Genomic DNA, 17,661 nt, shown 5'->3' with positions numbered 1-17,661 from the left:
GACAGATTGGTTAGTTAGATCTCCTTATCTGCATTCACTCTCAGGAAGCATTACATAATTAGGTGATGTAACGGGCTAGTGACTGTAGGCCAGGTAGAGAGAGGGTGAAGATTTATATGGAAAGCACACAATTTCCTAAACAAGAATTGAGGAACTCTACACTAAAATATAAGCTTTGTATCAGCAATGGCAGCAATACCGTAAATATGCTGAGAGAGTGTCACTTCATAAGTGAAAAGAAGTAAGTGCTTTGAAGGTCTTTACAATCAAAAAAGATGGTCAGTTTTAAATCAGTCAATAGTTGAAAGGGACTCCAAAGTTTATGCACGTATCAGTTGTCAATTATTTGAGAAAAAGATTTTCTGGGTAAGCATAGGCACCCATTAACAGATGAGAGTCAAACAAGTATGAAATTCATCAATTCAGTAAATTGCTTATTGATGTACTTAGAATATATTTTGTACACAAATGTCTTTGAAAAGAAAAGAAAAATCCACCACTATTTCAATGCTGATAATTTTATGCATAATTTGGTTGTTTAACAGCTAAGGAAAAGGGTTGGAAAAAGTTATCTGTGAAACTTGCACTGAATTCATTTCAAGTTGGATTGTTAGTTTGTCACTACAGCATAAAATATGACAAATTTGAGAGGTGCGTTTGTTGTGTTTAAAAACATTTTAGAAAAATCTGTATTTGCCTCGCAGGCCGAAATATACAAGAGGATTATATGGATATTTTTTTTATTAACTGTGAACTTTCTTCTCGAAAAACACTTTCATGGAGTATCTTTCCTTGCTCCAATGGGATCCATCATGCAAGGTGGGTGGCGAAAGTCATTTGTGTATTGAAAAAATCTATGTACCTTGATGAAGTTGAATTACAACAACAAGAACAGAATTCAGTTTGTTCTACAGTAAAAGTCCATTAATCTGGCATCCGACGGTCCAGCATGTCCAATAATTGGGCACCGCTTCGTACAAACTGAATATTTTGGACTCATTCAACAGAGTTCGATCACGTAGCGCCAACAGTTGTTTCAGTCACCTGTCAGCCAGCTTGTTTCGTGCACCAGCTGTCTACAGTAATTTAAAAAGTGGTGCTTTAAAGAATAACTATGGTTAGAGCTGTTCTATATTACATTTACAATAATGCTGAGTGTTGTTGTGGGAATGTTTTTTCAAACAACTCCCAAGACAAAGTGAAAGTGAGATGTAAAGAAATTATGCTTATGATACAGCAAAAGCTTGAGATCATTAAGCAGCTTGAAAAAGATGAGAATAGAATTAAGATTATGGAAGAATGTAAAGCTGTTTCTTCAACAATTAATGATATTAAGAGAATTAAAGTTCAGCTTCAGAAATTTGCCTCACAGACTGTAGAATTAAATGACACAATCACAAAACCTTTATAAAAGTCCAAACTCTATCAGTTGAATGTAATTTTGTAGAAGTGGTTCTGTGGCAAAAAGTATGAAGGAAAACCTGCAACTGGGCCCATGATTATAAAAAAAAGCAAACAGTTCTATGATTTGGGGTAATCAGAAACTGAACATGTATTTTCTTATGATTGGCTATACCTATTCAGAACTAGTAATGGAATTTGGAAGCTGCGTGGGAAGTTATGATTAGCTTATCAAAATGCAGCTGAAGAATACAAAGAAACTTCTGCAATTTAACGCCATAACTTAACTGCTAGTCATATCTATAATGGTGATGAAATGGGCCAACTTTGGCATTGTGTTAACCCCTTATGTTATTGGCAAGTACAAAAAGCCAAGAGCTTTTAAAGGAATTTTAAATTGGTCTGTAATTTATGGAGGTCATTCCACTTCATAGATGACTTCAGAATTGTTTTAGGGCTGTCTTTTTCTTAATTTTGTACCATCTGTGAGAGAGAATTTAAAAAAAAAAAAACTTTGTTTGCCTGAACCAAGCAAGGTTGTACTGTTGCTGGATAACTGTGTAGCCAACCCTCCAATATCTGAATTGATCGTGGGGAATACATTCACCACTGATCTTCCAGCAAACTTTACTTCTCATATTCAACTTACGGATCAGGGAGTAATTCAGAATTCCAAATGTTTTTACAGAGCTTCTTTTCTTCAATAGCTTATCAATTCAGGCTGTTCAGTGGTGGATTAAAAAAAAAAAAAATAGCATTAAAGAGTGTTTGTGGAACCATTTTGGTGTGGAATAAAGTTAAAAGTCTTTGCAAAAACTCTGGCCAAAAGCCTAAGAAAAAGGAACAGGTTCCACTGTTCCAATCAAAAGTGATACTGTTGTTAAACTGTTAGATGTTGACACTTCCTGGCAGATTAAAACTGACTTCCGGATCTCAGTCTGAGACTTGAACTCGGGACCTTTGCCTTCTGTGGGCAAGTGCGCTGCCAACTAGTCCATGAAAGGCAAAGGTCCCAAGTTCAAGTCTCAATCCAGCATGCAGTTTTAATCTCACAGGAAGTTTTAAATCAGTGCACATTCTGCTGCAGAGTGAAAAAGTCATTCTGTTAGATGTTGCTCAAAATGAAATAAGAAATTTGCCATGAGATGAAGTTTCGGACTGGAAAGACAGTGACAATAAAGAACCTGTAGTTAAAGAAGAATCGGATGAACTGTTAGTAGAAATTGTTATGGTGCTACAACAAGAACTTGAACCTCTCAGACATCAAACTGATGAAGGAAAAGAGGCTGATACAACCAACTCATCATCTCCACCTACCTGCCACTATTGGTATATCTGTATAAGATTTTCTGAAGGCAACAAATCGCACAACAGTGCAAAACTTTCAAATTTATGTATTCTATGTAATGTATGTGCTGGAGGGTGGGAAATGAGTGGGAAGCAGGCGTCTTGTGATATTGGGAGCAAACCTTCGAAAGAAAAAACTCATTCCAGTCACCAGTGGAGGTTTTATAAGCCTATTCCTAAGTGGTGCACTAAACTCCCAACTCGCTACGTCAACAGGAGGCTGCTGGTGTCTCGGGGGAGGAACTAGTGGACACGATCGGTTGTGGATCAAGCTGGCAGTCAAGAGAGCATTCCGAATACTGACGCGTTCTTACCAACGCGTGTCCTCCACTCCCTACCCCCCCACCCCTCACCCCGTGAGGGTGCTTGGGTGCTTCAGTGAGTGTCCATCTGTCAGCAGTTCTACCGTTGAACCATGTTCACATGGACTGAGCATGGATGTTATGCAAAACATCTGGTTCTGTGCTCGCCCAAGTTCAGCCACTGTCTTGCCAAAGTGCCAGTACTGTACATCATTTGAAAGGCAATTAACATAGAACATTCAGAAAAATATTTTGAAAAACCATTTTTCCTCTCAATAAAATTGTTCACTACTCCCCGCACACATCTCCTCCCTCTTCCATGGGACCATTTTATTGGCCCTAAGACTGAGTTACAAATTTTAAAACTGAATACAAATTTAAAAGGTTACCACACAAAGTTCTGCTGACATTTACAGTAATAAGGGACCTTAGAAATATTTGGTGATTGGATTATAGCAAATCATTTAAAAGGGGCCTGGTTTACATATGATTTGTGACAACCGTTAAAATTGATTTAAAGGTTTTGACATTTGTGAAAGTCAAGTGTAGAAAGGCCGCATAGAACTTCTTACAAAATTAAGCAAAACTACAGAGAAGTGGCCCTGTAAGTTGGGTCTGGATGCGAGATAGCTAATGTGACATCGTCAGAGTGAGGCGATGTCAGGAGGATGACTGCTGTCAAAGCCAGTGGATGGCACAATGATTTGGTCGAGACGGTCACCCAGACAATGGCTGAGCTACGCATGGCAGGGCTCAGGTACCGAGGTGTAGGGGTGCGGCCGAAACAGACAGTGCTGGTGCTGCCATAGGGTGAAAGGCAGGCTGGGTGAATAGGCCTCACAAATTACAGGCGACTGCAACACACAAGGACAAGTCTCACTTTGGTGGAGGGCTCAGGGAGGTATTCAGTGTATGGGGCCATTTACAGGTAACTGTATCACAATTATTATTAACATACATATCACAAAATGGGCTTTGTCACACAAATAAAGATAACTAGGCAATACCCGTGACTGTTGTTTACAAAAATGTTTACTCATACATTTCTTAATAAAAGTTACAAAATAGTCCCTGTACCTGATATGCATGACTTTTAAAGTTCAAATATAAATACTCCTTGACACACGATTATTCAGTACAGTGACTCTGCATTACTTCATGCATAGACACGAATTTGACCATTTAAAAAGAACATGAATACAATAACATAGACCACTAGTCTCAACATCTTAACATGAGGGTGGGTCATGCCGGAAGCGTGCCTAGGTATTACCCTTGATGTTGGCCCATTGTTGCTTGGGTATTGCTTGTGGTCGTACCTTAAAACATTTACAGTAGCCATGGGCATACAAGATTTGTTCAATAAAGCAAACAAGGATCAGAGTTAATGGGACAAACATAGCACTGGGAATAATCACTTGGTGCATGTGTTCGATGTTCATTCAATGACTTTTATGATCAAGAGTATTTGTCCATGTTCTGTAGCAAATAATTTGTTAATGGAGGCTAAAAGTCAAGTCTTAGAATTGTCGGGTAATACTGCTGTTTGTGTGTGGTAACACTGTAGGTACTTCGGGCAGGTGTAACACTAAACTCTTGAGACTAGTGTTGCGGGATTGTGTTAAATGAACAGAAAGCTCAACAGTGGGTGTAACTATATTTGCAAGAAAAAATGTTAAACAGTTGTCCACTGTTAGCCTTGATGACCTGATAGTTATGAGACCTGATTGTAGGCTGATAGCAGATCAAAACCACTTGTGGCACAGAGTACAATAAACTGTTTCCGACAGGTACGAACCAAGATTTGTGCCTCATAAAGACAGAATGAGGGCAAGGAAGGGTTTTAGTCTCTTCTAGGAATAGATTTTTGGACAACATGGTTGTGGAGAGAAGCAGCAATTAGTATGGTTAATCAATAATTCAAGAACAGTCTCAGTCGCATTTATTATTGTTATAATGCCGCCAACTGGTTTCAACCCGACGTAGGGGTCATCTTCTGGGCGTTTACACCATTGGTCGACTGCTGGTGGCGTCACTCCTATCTACGTAATGGCAGGAAACTATCAGGATAGTTAGGATAGGGATAGGCAGGATAGTTTCCTGCTGTTACGTAGACAGGAGTGACACCACCAGCAGTCGACCAATGGTGTAAACGCCCAGAAGATGACCCCTACATCAGGTTGAAACCGGTTGGCGGTATTATAACAATAATAAATGTGATTAAGACTGTTCTTGAATTATTGATCTTCTAGGAATAGTACAATTTCACAGTTCCTTACCCCAGTATTATGCGTTGTTGTCATTCAGTGACTTTAAAGTAAGTAGATATGTCCTGGATGGTGCCTCTAGCACAATAATTTTATTAATGGGATCAACCATCGTACACTTTCCTTGTCTCAGTTAACCACTGCCAGTTCTTACGGAAATAAGCTACGCTAGCTTGTGCTCAGTTAGAATGTTTTCCGTAATCCGAACCAAAAGGAAATGTGGCAATTAGCTTTCAGGGTGTGCAGGTTCCATTTCAAGTCCGAAACCCTAATAAGATATGCTCTTCCACAAGGGGAAATAGTAAATCACTGAGTCGCAGCAGGAGAAGTGATGTTAAAGATATAGGGAAGCTTTTCCTTAACAATGTTATTTATAAATGAACAAATAAGAATTGACACACACTATCTGCTTGTATCAACATGTGTTTGTTTGCTCGTATTGAACAATACCGATCTGCATTAATGCTGTTTCTTTCCATTAGTTATGAGTATTCTCATGACACAAAATACACTTGAGTTTATGGCCAAGCTCAGAGAAAGGAGGAAACTGTCACTCTTTTTGGAACAAAGTTATAAAGTATAATACAAACAAATGCAAAAATAGCAAGGCAGAACTCAATAACCATATGCTAAAAACAATTATAAGAAGCTAGAACAGCAGTGGGCATAATTCTGATGTAACTTCCTCCAATCTTGCATTTCTCAGACTTATGAGGGTACTGCTTGACATTTTTGTGTCTCATTTTATCATTACTTCTTGAGTCTAGTTTGATCTGTTACTAGCTCTCTCATATTAAAGTAGCACTGGACTGGCTTGGTACAAAATATATGAATTGTGTCTGCCTTTAAACAAATAAATCAGCATCGCTTGGCTCGTGAATATCTAGTTTGTGTTCAATCTGTTTTTCACTATGGGTTTTACATGCAGTGCTGCAACATGTAATTCATCCTCCATGTTCACAGTAGTTACAGAAGTCTTCCAATGTCATATAGTACGATGTAGTTGGATGAAATGTAATGGTACTGTAGAATATCTCCAGTGTGGTGGAATACAGAACTAATTTCAAAAATTTGTAACAGCTTGGTATCGTGTTCGATTGCTAAAGGTAGACTGTGTTTTCAGATATGTTATTCCAGTGTATTGTGCTAGCATTCTCTTGTTCAAAAGTTCGATTAAACCCGACGTGTTTGTCCAGTAGGGGTTGCATAGTTCCAGCGCACAGGGGGCAGGCTCATTGCGAGCCCAAAGTTTGTAAAACCTCTGCAGAATCATGCTTTCTGCCAGTAGATCCGATGTAGGTGTAAGCATGTTAAGAAGGAATGTTGCATCACTTGCTTGATAATTGTGCATGGTGACTAATATTAGCAAAGTTTTTAAAATCTATTGTACTGGGTCACTAATGCGCTATACAGCACCCGGCTCGTGGTGCAGTTTGTACGTGCCTACTTAGCAGGGTCAGATTGCGTTTCCACACAGGCTGCTTGTGTTTTTACGTCACAGTGGCTTCACAGGCAGCTACTTTGAAGAATATTCATAGCAACATTGGCATTGGGGCAGTATTCCCTTCTATTAGGTGGCATCAACACCTATATTGATTCACGGTACATGCAGAAGGCTGACGTGAAATTTCTTTTTATGCTGTTGCAGAAAGGTGTTTAGTCAATATTTATATAATAGAGGGAAACATTCCACGTGGGAAAAATACATCTAAAAACAAAGATGATGTAACTTACCAAACGAAAGCGTTGGCATGTTGATAGACACACAAACACACACATGAAATTCAAGCTTTCGCAACCAACGGTTGCTTCGTCAGGAAAGAGGGAAGGAGAGGGAAAGACGAAAGGATGTGGGTTTTGAGGGAGAGGGTAAGGAGTCATTCCATTCCCGGGAGCGGAAAGACTTACCTTAGGAGGGAAAAAGGACAGGTATACACTCGTGCGCGCGCGCGCGCGCGCACACACACACACACACACACACACACACACACACACACACACATCCATCCGCACATATACAGACACAAGCAAATATTTGTAAAGGCAAAGAGTTTGGGCAGAGATTGGGGGGGGGGGGGGGGGGGGTCTTGCAGTATGGAATACCAACATCAGTGTGACAAACTCGGGGTGACATTTCTACATCTCTCTCTTTTCCTTCCTTTATCTCCTCTATTGAAACATCATCTGCCTGAACAAGTCTGACTTCGTTGCTCAACACGTCTGCATTTTGGTGGCGACGGCCTGGGTTTTGACAGACTGTGCAGTCATACTCTGCCAGCTGCATTGCCCAAGTTCAGTGACTAAAGGAGTTCTTTAAACTTGACATCCATACAAAGGCATCATGGTCAGCGATCACACTGCACTTGCGTCCTTATAATTAGCATTTAAAATAATTGCCTCCAAACATAAGGATTAAAAGCTCTTTCTCAATTATGCTGTCATTAATCGCAGCTGAATTCATCTGCTTAGAGGCATAACCTATAGGTGTTTCCTCACCATTGTATTCCTAAGAAAGAGTCATGCCCACAGTGTAATCAGCTGCATCCGTGGAAAAAGTAAATAGTTTTTGAAAATCTGTGCAGATTAACAAAGGTGAATTCGTTAAATCATCCTTAATTTTTTTCGTAGCTACCTCACATTCCTATGTCCACTCAAATGCAAACCCGTCTTTAACAACTTTGTCAAAGACTTGACTATCGTAGTATAATTCTCTACAAAACAGCAATAATAATTTGCTAGGCCCAGAAATGATTGCAACTCTTTAATGTTTGTAGGTACTGGAAAATTGTCTACAACTTCTGTCAAAATAGGGTCTCATTGAACTCTATCTGCACTAATAATATGTTCCAGGTACTGGACCTGTAACTCAACAAATGAACACTTCTCTAACATGAAACTTATGTGTGCACTTTGCAACCTAAACAGCACATTCCTTAATCTCTCTGTGTGTTCCTCAATTGTCTCTGAAAAAATTATTATGTCATCCAGATACATGACACACGTAGTAAGTTTCAAATCTCTCAATAGTGAGTCAGCAGACCATTGAAAAGTGGCAGGCACATTCCTTAGACCAAAAGGCATACAGAGAAACACACAATTCAGTAGGAACAACAAAAGCAGTTTTGGGTTGATCTTTGACCTTGTGGTGCAGTCGAAACTTGGTGGTAGCCAGAGCACATATCAAGGGTGATAAAATGCTTACAGTTCCCTAATCAGTCCAGTGTTCCATCAATATGGGGTGAGGGTAAGTGTTAGGGGTGGTGATTGTTTACTGCTCTCATATTGTCTTATAGACAACAGGATTTTCCTCAGTTTATTATTTTTTTAGGACCATGACTATATGTAACGACCATTGGCTTGCAGATGGTTGACCTATCTCTGCAGCCATCTGCTGTTGAATAGTTTCTTCAATAACAGATTGTAAATGAAATGATTTCAGAGCAATCAGTCTAGTATCTCCCATGGGGATTTGTGCTGTACAAGGGCAGTTGCTGGCAAATACTGCTATTCCTCGACTAGCCATGCGTATTCCTCCAGAACTGGGTACAGAAGATTTTGATCAGACTTAGGCAAATGTGCGCACTTCTCTCGCAACTGATTCCTTAACAGAGTCATAATCGCATGAACCTTCCTTACTGTCAAATTCTTCCTCCTACTTTACTTAAACTGATCTCCACACTGAACTGTTTCTATAACCTCTTCTCCACCTGCCAATATCATTCCATGTAGGATCTCAATATCTTGTTGACTGAAATTGTCAACACAAACTACTACTCCAAACTTCTAGTTTACTTATACGTCTCATAACATTTGATTTGCAATCAGTCGAGAATGTCATTCTGCCAGAGCAGATCGATCAGGAAGTCCGATCTCGACAGTATTGGAGTTTTCACATCAATCCAGAGAATTTTTCCTGTACCTCCAGTGATTCTGATAGTGGTGGTAGTTTTTAACGCCCACATAAGTGAGTCTATTGGAGCTTGTGGGAAAGGCCTCATACCAAAAGTTCCTCAAGGCTGAGGTGCGCTCTTACTGCCAAAACCGTGGGTTGCCTCATGAAATTGAACAGTACACATCTTGTAATCAATCACCACCTGAAGACGGTGCAGGAAATCATTCCCTATAATGTTCAAAATCTCGTCTGCATCGCCTCACTACTTCCATGTAAAACCCGTATTGTATCCCAGTGATTTGCTGATCAACAAAACTAGTGTCAGGCGGTATTATTGTCTCCTCACCTCAGCCACTTATAATATACTGTGGCATGAGTGCGTGCTGTCAGCTGGGACACAAATAAAACACTTATATGAGCTCCGATATCTACTAACGTATGGACATTCTTCCCCCTGAGCCTACATTCTAACACTGAATTGATCACCTTGTTAATACTTCCCTTGACTAGGTTCACAGTTGTGTCTGGGGAGGAGGGTGGGTGGCAGAGCCTGCCCCCTCGCTTGATTCCCCATTTTGTGTTGTTCCACTGTGACCTCCCACTTTTTCTGTCCTTTTGCAGAGGAGCCCTTTGTGGAAAACTTTCTCTTGTGTTGTGAAAATTTGTCACTGGGATACCCGATAGTGTGGCATTTTGTGCAACAAGAAGTGTGACAACCCTCTACAGTGTTATTTGGCTTTCCACACCACTGGCAGTTGTTTCATTGATAGAAACTCTGTGCATGCAGGAGTCAAAACAAACCAACTTGCTTTCTGGCATTGAACTGCCTCATGCAGAGAGATGGTGGAGGCTACTTTTATCTCAGTCCCGATTTGCAGATTAAGTCTCCATACGAACACATCAATTGCTTTGGCTTTGGGTTCGGCTTCCTCAATTAGTACATCATTGTGGGTTTGTTTCTTCCTTAAGACATAAATGTGACAAGAGACAGTTATGATGTGATCTGCAAATGCTTCGAAATCTTTTCAGTTCACCCTGTTTGTCAGAGTAACACTCTGCAAACCCCAGGACACCGAAAGTGACTGTGTCGTGTAATATGTCAATGTACTCCATGTATGTGTGTACTTCATGTATGTGCATGCATCAACGGAAAGTCTTTAATTTTGATGCGTTCAAAAGAAAGCTGTTGGGCCAAGAACTTATTTGCCCTTACATCATGGACATTTTGGAGGAATGTAGTGACATTTTCACCTAGTTTCCCAGAAAATGAAGGTGCAAAAGTAACTGCTGGGGGAGTACTGGCAGTATTAGCCAAATACATGATGGGATCCTCTGCAGGGGCTCTGGAGGAGCTTGCAACAGTCTGTATTGATGCCTGCAGGGTTTATCGGCATGTATCATGTGAAGCTTTATCAAGCTTCCTCTTTAATTTCTAAAGTGTCATTTGATTAAGCAATATTTGTAAGAGCGTGAGAAGATATTCCTCATCATTTACAGAAGCAGGGGCTACAGGAGCCATTTCTGGCAAAGTACGCAAATGCGCATAAGGCATAGTTACAGTATTAGGGCTAGGATTTATGTAGACCGGCAGCGTTACAAAAGAGGGTGCAAACAGTTACCTACACTAGATTAAGGAACGAATTCCTGTGGCAGAAGCTCGCAGTGCAGACAGTGATGAGAAGTAAGGGTACATTGCAACGACCAAAAATAGATTAACACCCCACATCGATGGATGCAGGGGGAAAGGCGGAGGTGTTGATGGACCAGTGGTATGGTGGCGCTAGGCACAGAGAGGGCAAGGATGGCGGTAGCATCTCCATGCCGCAGCGATGCAGCATGGACCGTTGGCAGCACAGCAAGAAGGCACAGCTATGAAGGTGTGGCGTGGTTTGCAGCATGCACCAGACTGTACCCGCACGGACATGAAGACTGCAAGCAGCAATGTGGCATAGTCCAGAAAAGTTCAGCCACACAGCAAAGAGGGTGTAGTCCTGGGAAATCCGGGAAAAACCTGGGAATTATTTCATCCATGTGAAAACTGGGAAAAATGCGGGAATTATTCGGAATTCTGGGAATTTTTCATAGGTGGTTGTTTTTTTTTTCCCCCAGTTAAATTTTTGTAATTTTGAATGGTAAGAATTGATACTCTCGCAGAGAATACTGCTATATCCCGCTACTGCAAAATAATACTGCAGCAATAAAACGTAAACAAGAGAAAAATACCAAAAGAAGACTTTAGTTGCAAAGGAAATGTGCCATTTACAACAAAACCCCTTGCAAACTCAAACGTCTGCAAACAGCAAAATGTCTTGAAGGGCTTAGGAAGAAGACTATGCAATACTTCGTAACAACAAACTGCTTCCGATGAGCATAACGTCATAACTGTTTACATTAGGTTCGTTTGAGCAGTTGCCAGAGGGATCGTGCACATGTGCAGTTCTGTCGCATAAGAGCAGTACCTTTCCCGCTACTTGAAGCCTGATGCTAACTGGATTTTTTTTTTTTTTTTTTTTTTTTTTTTTTTTTTTTTTTTTTTTTTTTTTTTTTTCTGGCGCACCCAAGCTGCCAGATTCGCGCATGCGCAGAGCAGTCAGAGTTGTACTGGGGAAGTGGGTAGTCTCAACATGACCTGTGTTTACGTTTAGTGATTTTGCTGTTTCCGCTTAGGGTACAGCTCCACATCACATGAAATCAAAACGGATTTCTGTGGCCGAGAGCTGTCAAGTGAATTAAAATATATTCACATAATTATGGAAGCCTGAAATATATTACTCGTTTCAGTTTTCTGATTTTTATTTTTTTTTTTTTCCACGTTTTTGGCAGTCAAGCAATAATTGCCTTGCAGAACAATGAAGCTACTTTTGACGGTTTGCTAGAGAAATTTGGCTTTTATTAATGTTTTCTGCTGAAGCAGTCAATTTATTTGAAACTAAGCTTTTCATTCCACAGTATAGGCTGGTTCGCTGAATTTCAAGTGCACATTTTCATCTTCTGGCACATATGGCATTTTGCCGTAATAAAGAATCAAACATGAGATAGTAAAGTACAGGTACTCTGAGAAAATGTACATCCCAAAAACCACCCTGGAAAGTGTAATATGAGGTTGGGTACTACTTCTTTGTGAATCTGGACATATGAATGTGCACTTCAAGCCAAATTATACATTTTAGTATGGTTTACGAACTTTTGATGCTCTTGTAGCATCCTCTGATGCCCTGTTTCTTTTGTAACTCAATGTAAGATATCTTAATGCTATAAACATATGAACATACGTGTTTCCTACTCCATTGTAGCTGTGCAAGCACAGTAATGTTCGTTTTCTGGCACACTCTGGTAACTGTTGAAATGAACCTATTTCTAACAGGTCTCAGGAAAATTCTGCGAATGGTGGTTTGAAAAGCATTACTTTCAAAGTAAATTTCCTTTTATGCAAGATGAATTACGTTACGTGTGAGAGAGTGCGATGAATTTCTTAAATCACAGAGCGTTTGACTCTTATTTATGACTTCACATTTTGAGGACTGGTCAGTTAGAAGAATTTCGAGCCCAGAAGGCCAGACATTTATGTCATTATTTTAAATTTTACTGGTACATTTTTTGCTGTTTCTTAAAGTGTAACACAAAAAAAAAAAAAAAAAAAAAAAAAAAAAACAGTATTACATGTGAAAGCTTAGCTTCTCTTGTAGCATATTAATCTAAACCATCAACTTTTCCTACGTGTGTGTTCGCGTCACTTGACAGTGTTGTTGCTATTGGGTGACTACATCATGTGTGCTATGCTCTGAATATCAGCTGGCGGGATCACGCAGCATGAACTACGATTGGCTTACAAAAGGGCATCACAATTTCAATTTCAATGCTTTGGAAACTAATGTGCTGTCTTGGGATGGAATTCGAATTTACACTTTCGTAATTACAAAAACATGTAGCGTACAAGTTGCTACACACCATCCAATATCTCTTTTTTGCTGGATTTCATGTTCTAAAGTTGTAGCGGGAAGTTCAAAGCCGATGACATATAAAACGTTAACCGTTCAAAGTATTGATAAGTTTTACAGTTCCATGAGAAAGTATACAGTCACTTAACATGGAAAAGGTGTATTTTCACCCAGGAAAAAGTGTATTTTCACCCAGTAAAAAGTGTATTTTCACCCAGTAAAAGCGTATTTTTTAACTGGGAAAAATTGGGGAATTTTTTTACCTTGTCGAAGTATACACCCTGTTGATAGCGTGCTCTGCTTGTGTTGACATGCAGTGCATGCACAGTGTGTGTGTCCAAGTGCAAACAGGTTATGGAAGTTTCCTGCCATTGCCCAGGATACTTGGTAACTACCAGACAAACAGGCTGTGCCAACTCATATCCATCAAATTAAAGCAGCAACAACTCGTGAAGGAAATGTCAACCAGTGCTAATAGTGATCTTATCCCACTTCAGCTGACACCACTTTGTACATGCTGAACCTGGTCAGGATAAGAAATAAGTGGGAAGCAGGGTGTTTGGTAACGTTCGGAGAAAACCTGTAATAGAAAAGACTGATTCCAGTTAGCAGTGAAAGTTTTATTGCTCCCAAAGCCTATGCCTGAGGTATACGCTAAACTCAAACTCACTACGGCAACAGGAAGCTGCTGCAGTTAAATTGAGAGACATTGTGCCCCGAAAGGGAGGAACTAGTTGACATATCTGGTTGTGGACCAAGCTGGCAGTCAAGAGGGCCTTCCGAATACTGACACACTCTTGCCAACCCATCCAGCATGCTCCACATATCCCCGCCCAATCCTCCTATTGGTGGGCCGATTGTGATTCAGTGACTGTCCGTCCATGAGTGGTACTCACACATAGCGCTCCTAGTCAACGGTACTACCATGGGGCGATGTTAACATGGACTGAGCGTGGGCGTTATGCAAAACATCCAGTACTATACCAGCCCAGGCTCAACCTCTGTCTTACCAAAGAAGTGATACCGTATATCTACCAAAGACAATTAAAATGGAAAATTCGAAAAAAAAAATTGAAAAAAGGTTTTCCTCTCAGTTAAACTGCTCACCATTCACACTAATGATTTTGGACCAAAAAAGGGCCTTAGGTCTTATTTTGAATGAATAAAATATAGAAATACTGTAGTTTAAAACATACATAGTACAGTACTACAATGTAATACTGTACTGTACTGATCTTGACATAAAATCTTAAAATAATATTACATGATGCATGCAAAAGATTTTTCATTTTTTGTCTAAAATGTTTTATGCTATACAGTTTTTCACTTTAATGGAAAGAGAGAACGTGCAATAAATAAAGGCAATTTGCCCATTGTTTACCTTGTGTCTCACACCCTGTACACTGCTATTTTTAAATGACACTCATAAATCTGGCACTTTTGATAGTCTGACACCATCAAGGTACCAAAGACATCTCATTAGCAGGTTTCTACTGTCTTTATATTTTCCTTATCACTACTTATGTTTAAGCATGATCCTGTGCCACTTCTGAATCCAAAGCACCGTATTTTTTTTCAAAACGTATATTCCGCATGCAGCATTACAAAAACTGAAGAAGCATGTATGGTTCCTGTTGCTGAAACCATTCACTACAATGAACTGTGAAGCAGATCCAGCAGACAAAACTCTATAAGAATTCAAGTAGGGATCAATCAAAACCCAGATATTATGATATGGGATTGAACAGTTCCTTTCTGATATGATGACTGTCTCCAAACAGATATGCTTTGACTGACAAGTTCCTTAAAACAGATTCTTCGCAGTGGCATGAAAAGGAAGATATGAACACTACACCTAGTCATTTAATTAAAATTCGTAAATTATCCAGGTGTCATGTCCATGGAACACTTTTGACGGTGGGGGTGGGGGGGGGTGGGGGGGTGGGAGATGATCCGAAAAAGCTAGCTATATAGTCTTCATGTTGTGTCTGAGTATCTCCATAAGGTTCCAGGTAAAAAAAAAAAGGAGACTTCATCAAAGAATGACTATGCTTAAAAGAAAATGTGATTTTGCCATGATAATTATCTCACATGCTAAGTGGATACTAGGATTATAGGTTGTATTGATAATGAAGCAATATGGTATGAATAATTAATTTGAAAGTAATAAAGTTTTTGGTTAAAAAACTACTTCTGAATAGCATTTTTTTTAGATAAAAAGTAAACTCTATTTTATGTCATTCTAAGATTTTTGAAGTGGAGAGGAACATCTCTCTCTACTGAGCTGAAATCACACTCAACTCTTTTTTTGTGCAAAGAAAGCAAACTGGGGGTAGCACAAGAAATTTATAAATTGTAAGTTCACATAAAACTTTATTGCACTACAACTAAAAAATGATTAAAAGTTGTTTTAAAAGCCAGTCATTACATCAAGCAGATAAAAAAAAAGTACGAATAATAATTTTTTAAAAAATCTTGCGTTGTGATAATCTGTTCTACAGTTAACCAAAATGACGTAGAGGTTAGGAGATTTCTCTTTTTGTTGCCTGAAAAACGTATCTATTACATTCAACTTAATTGTTATTGAGTTATTAATTATGAAAAAGTTGAACTGGAATGATGAACCAGTGACTACTCGAAAAAGATTGAGGCCGAGGCGGGAATGGGGAATGAGAACATGTGAAGGGAAAGGGCAACTACTGTTCTGGAAACAACACCAGCAGTGACCAAAGTGAATGACTATTCCTTAAGTCAGCGCTCAGTCCTTCCATTCACTTTAGTTAACTGTTATTTTGGACCCATTCTGTTGCAAACGACCCACTTATAGTAGTTGTGTCACAGTAATTATAAAACACACACACACACATTTTAATGTTCTTTCTCATTTGAAATTGTTTTCTTACCTTTTCCGTTTTTATGATTTTAGCCAACTGACATTGACTCGGAAGAATCAGAGGATGACTCAGAGTATTCTGAATATTCAGAAGACAGTGGGTCCGAAGGTAACATATTATTTATAATCGCATATGGTTGTGGTACTTAAGATAAGAGATTTAAAAATGAAACAGATTTTGTGACACCAGTAATTATCAAAAACAATTTTCCCCTTTCAGAAGAGGAATTGGGTAGTTCGGAGGAGTCAGGAAAAGACTGGTCTGACCTTGAACGTGAAGCAGAGGAAGCAGACAAAGAGCACAGAGATTTTCAGGATGAATATACGGACAAAAAAGGAAAGAAGAGATCTGGCGGTTCTTACAATGACCGCAACAGCAAACATGCTAAAACATCACCTGAAAAAGACAGGTAATATATCTTTATTTCTTATTTATCATGCGGCATTATACAGAAAATTTGTTGTATGTCTTTCATGAAGAGTGAGGCTCCTTGTTCTTGTGACTATCATGAGGATATGGACCACCCACAGTTTCTACAGTGGTTTAAAAATTTGTTGCTCCAGTTTAGTCTTCTGACAGTTTTTATGATGGACAATGCACCGTACCATTCTGTGATTTTTAGATAAACCTCCCACCACTAGTGACCGTAAAGAAACTATGGTGCAGTGGTTGCAGGCGAGAGACATTGCTGCAGACATGAGCATGACAAAGCTGCTGTTATACTCACTCGCGAAACAAAATAAGTCTGTGACGCCTAAATACGTTGTAGATGAAATTGCAAGCGGACAGGTTCACTTGGTAATTAGACTACCGCCTTATCACTGTCATTTTAATCCAACTGAATTGGTTTGGAGTGAAGTCAAGGTGTACATTAGAAGTAACAACAAGACTTTTACCATAACAGAAGTGGAAAGACTGTTACGTGAAGGTCTTGCTACTGTAGACACTATCTCATGGAGGAAAAAAGTAGACCATGTTACTAAACTGATAAGAGAAGCACAGACCATAGATGGCATTATAAATGAAAATGAACAGTTAATGATTTCTCTTGATGATGATGATGATGATGATGATGATGATGATTATGACAAAGACAACAGTTTTGGCACTGATTCCGATGACAGTGAAGGAGAACTGGATGGAATTGCGCCATTGACATTGTAAGTTAGTGAGTGTAAATGTATACAGAATTAATTATTTTTCTCTATGCAATCGGGTAGTCTATGCATGTTTTGTTTTATTTCTTGTTAAGAGTGTGGATAGCGTGTTACTTGGTATGCTTAGATTTACATTATTATACGACGTTTTACATGCAGCTATTACTGTAACAGTTTGGAACGACTTTTATAGATATTGTTATTAACTTAGGGTGTTTTTATTTCCTGGTTTAATATACTATCAAACGCTTAGTCTCCGTCATCGTTCTCTCCACTGTTAGAAAAACGTACTTTGTTGCACTTACATATAAACGTTGATTGTAGCTTATATTTACAAAACGTACTTTGGAGTTGTGGGCATGTGCGGTGGCAGCTTTGCAACCTTGCAGTCGCAGTGTAACAAACCACATGCAAGCTGTCAAGTGACATGTTTCACCGGCATGGGTATATTGACCAAGTTTAA

General features: G+C 39.3%; 1 protein-coding gene across 2 annotated transcripts in view; it reads left to right on the top strand.

Moving 5' to 3' along the window:
* Positions 1-17,661, top strand: part of LOC126195743 (FACT complex subunit spt16) — a 136,945-nt gene that overhangs the window by 106,286 nt on the left and 12,998 nt on the right. For both annotated transcript variants that reach the window (XM_049934373.1, XM_049934380.1), the window contains exons 18-19: positions 16,074-16,149; positions 16,261-16,450. In XM_049934373.1, coding sequence (XP_049790330.1) covers positions 16,074-16,149; positions 16,261-16,450 — 266 coding nt within the window. The remainder of the gene's footprint in view (positions 1-16,073; positions 16,150-16,260; positions 16,451-17,661) is intronic.

Source organism: Schistocerca nitens, chromosome 1 (assembly GCF_023898315.1).
Source record: "Schistocerca nitens isolate TAMUIC-IGC-003100 chromosome 1, iqSchNite1.1, whole genome shotgun sequence".
In the NCBI taxonomy this organism is placed as follows: Eukaryota; Metazoa; Arthropoda; class Insecta; order Orthoptera; family Acrididae; genus Schistocerca; species Schistocerca nitens.
Note: the sequence above shows the minus strand (reverse complement) of the source record. Positions and strands in the feature narration are given on the sequence as shown.